At 43.9% G+C, this 1524-nt stretch overlaps 1 protein-coding gene across 1 annotated transcript; it reads right to left on the bottom strand.

The window, feature by feature from the left end:
- Positions 1-451: 451 nt before the first annotated feature.
- On the bottom strand, positions 452-1099 carry LOC141595076 (uncharacterized). The gene has a single exon (XM_074415050.1). The coding sequence runs from the start codon at positions 1097-1099 to the stop codon at positions 452-454; it is 648 nt and encodes a 215-aa protein (XP_074271151.1).
- Between the last annotated feature and the right edge of the window lie 425 nt (positions 1100-1524).

Here is a 1524-nt window from a genome sequence, read left to right as displayed (position 1 = left end):
TATACCACGGGTCAGGAGGAGTGAGACCAAGGATATACATGGCTGCCTCAATATCCGTTTGCGACGGAGGCGATTCAGCCGTGTAAGCTTGTGGCCGAGGTGTAGAAGGACGAAAACCAGGAGGCCTGGTCCATGAAGCAGTAGGGTAAGGACACGGAGGGCAGGCCCATGGAGATGGTCCCCAAGGCCAGCCACCAAAACCGCCATAGCCACCACCATACGCTGCTGCCTGCCATGGATTCGAAGGCATCGCTATTTTAGGAACCGATGGCTGAGAAGACGGTGCAGCCTCTGATGTCGCACCTTGTTTGCCTTTCCTACCTTTGTTTCCTCCACCTTTCTTCTTGTTCTTGTTAAACTTCCCTTGTGAAGGAGGACGACCAAGAATCGACGCAGTTGGGGAAGTATCAGTAGCATTCGCATACATGGCCGAAGGAGCACCTGTTGCAGCCTATTTCGTGAACCCTGCCTCCTCCAATGTCAACATCGAACGAGCACGATAGAATGGTGGTAACGGTGAAGCCTGCCGAATAATAGTACCCACACCATGATATGCGTCCGTCAATCCTGACACCAATTGAAGCACTACACGGGAGTCAGAAACAGGAGAGCCAACATTCTTGAGTTGATCGGCAAGATTCTTAAGACGTTGACAATACGCAGAGGCATTAGAGAAATATGCCAGCATAGTGTGAGAAAATTCTTGCTCGAGAGTCACCGCTCTCGAGTGTTGATTATCTTGAAAAATATCGCGAATGCGATCCCAACACTCCATGGCGGTGGAGTCGTCTTCAACCACGATTTGCAATAGATCCGTAGAGATCGTTGCATATATCCATTGCAGAACCGTCGCATCAATGGTGTCCCATAACTCTTGTTCTTCATCGGTCTTAGGCTTAGGAGCCTTTTGTTTCGGATCGATGATATGATGTAAGACACGATTGGCCTTAGCATAATTGGTGAAAAGAGCAACCCACAGACGATATTGATCATTGTCCATACCAAGTGTAATGGAGACATGATTTTTGATGTTACTGACGGCAAAAACCGAGGGCAAAGAAGAAGAGTTGCCGGTTTTTGATGTTTCTGGAATGGTCATGGTGAATTGATAGTTGGATCAAGAAGGAAGAAGAAGATGTTGTCGTGAGGACGAGAAAAAAAAAATTGCGGAAGCGATAGCGAAATTAAGAAAGAAAACCTGATACCATGAAAGATGTTATGCTTGCTTTCATTGATGTTAATCAGTGAGTATAAATACAAATATGATAGGAGATATTTCCTTCTAAAATACATGAGAACATATCTTAAACTACCTAATTAGATGCTACAAATTAGGAAAGATAATATGTGCATATTTGACTGAATATATATAATATATTCTAACAATTTTCTCATGACATTGTTAAAGATCTGATATTATGAGTAACTAGCTATTACCAGCTTCAAACAATAATTATGTGACATCCCATAGCACAATTTCTAGATATGCCCCGTGTTGATGTACCAATCTGCCCCAAAATACCC

The sequence above is a fragment of the Silene latifolia genome, chromosome 8 (genome assembly GCF_048544455.1).
Source record: "Silene latifolia isolate original U9 population chromosome 8, ASM4854445v1, whole genome shotgun sequence".
Lineage (NCBI taxonomy): Eukaryota > Viridiplantae > Streptophyta > Magnoliopsida > Caryophyllales > Caryophyllaceae > Silene > Silene latifolia.
This window is presented reverse-complemented; position numbering and strand designations above follow the sequence as displayed.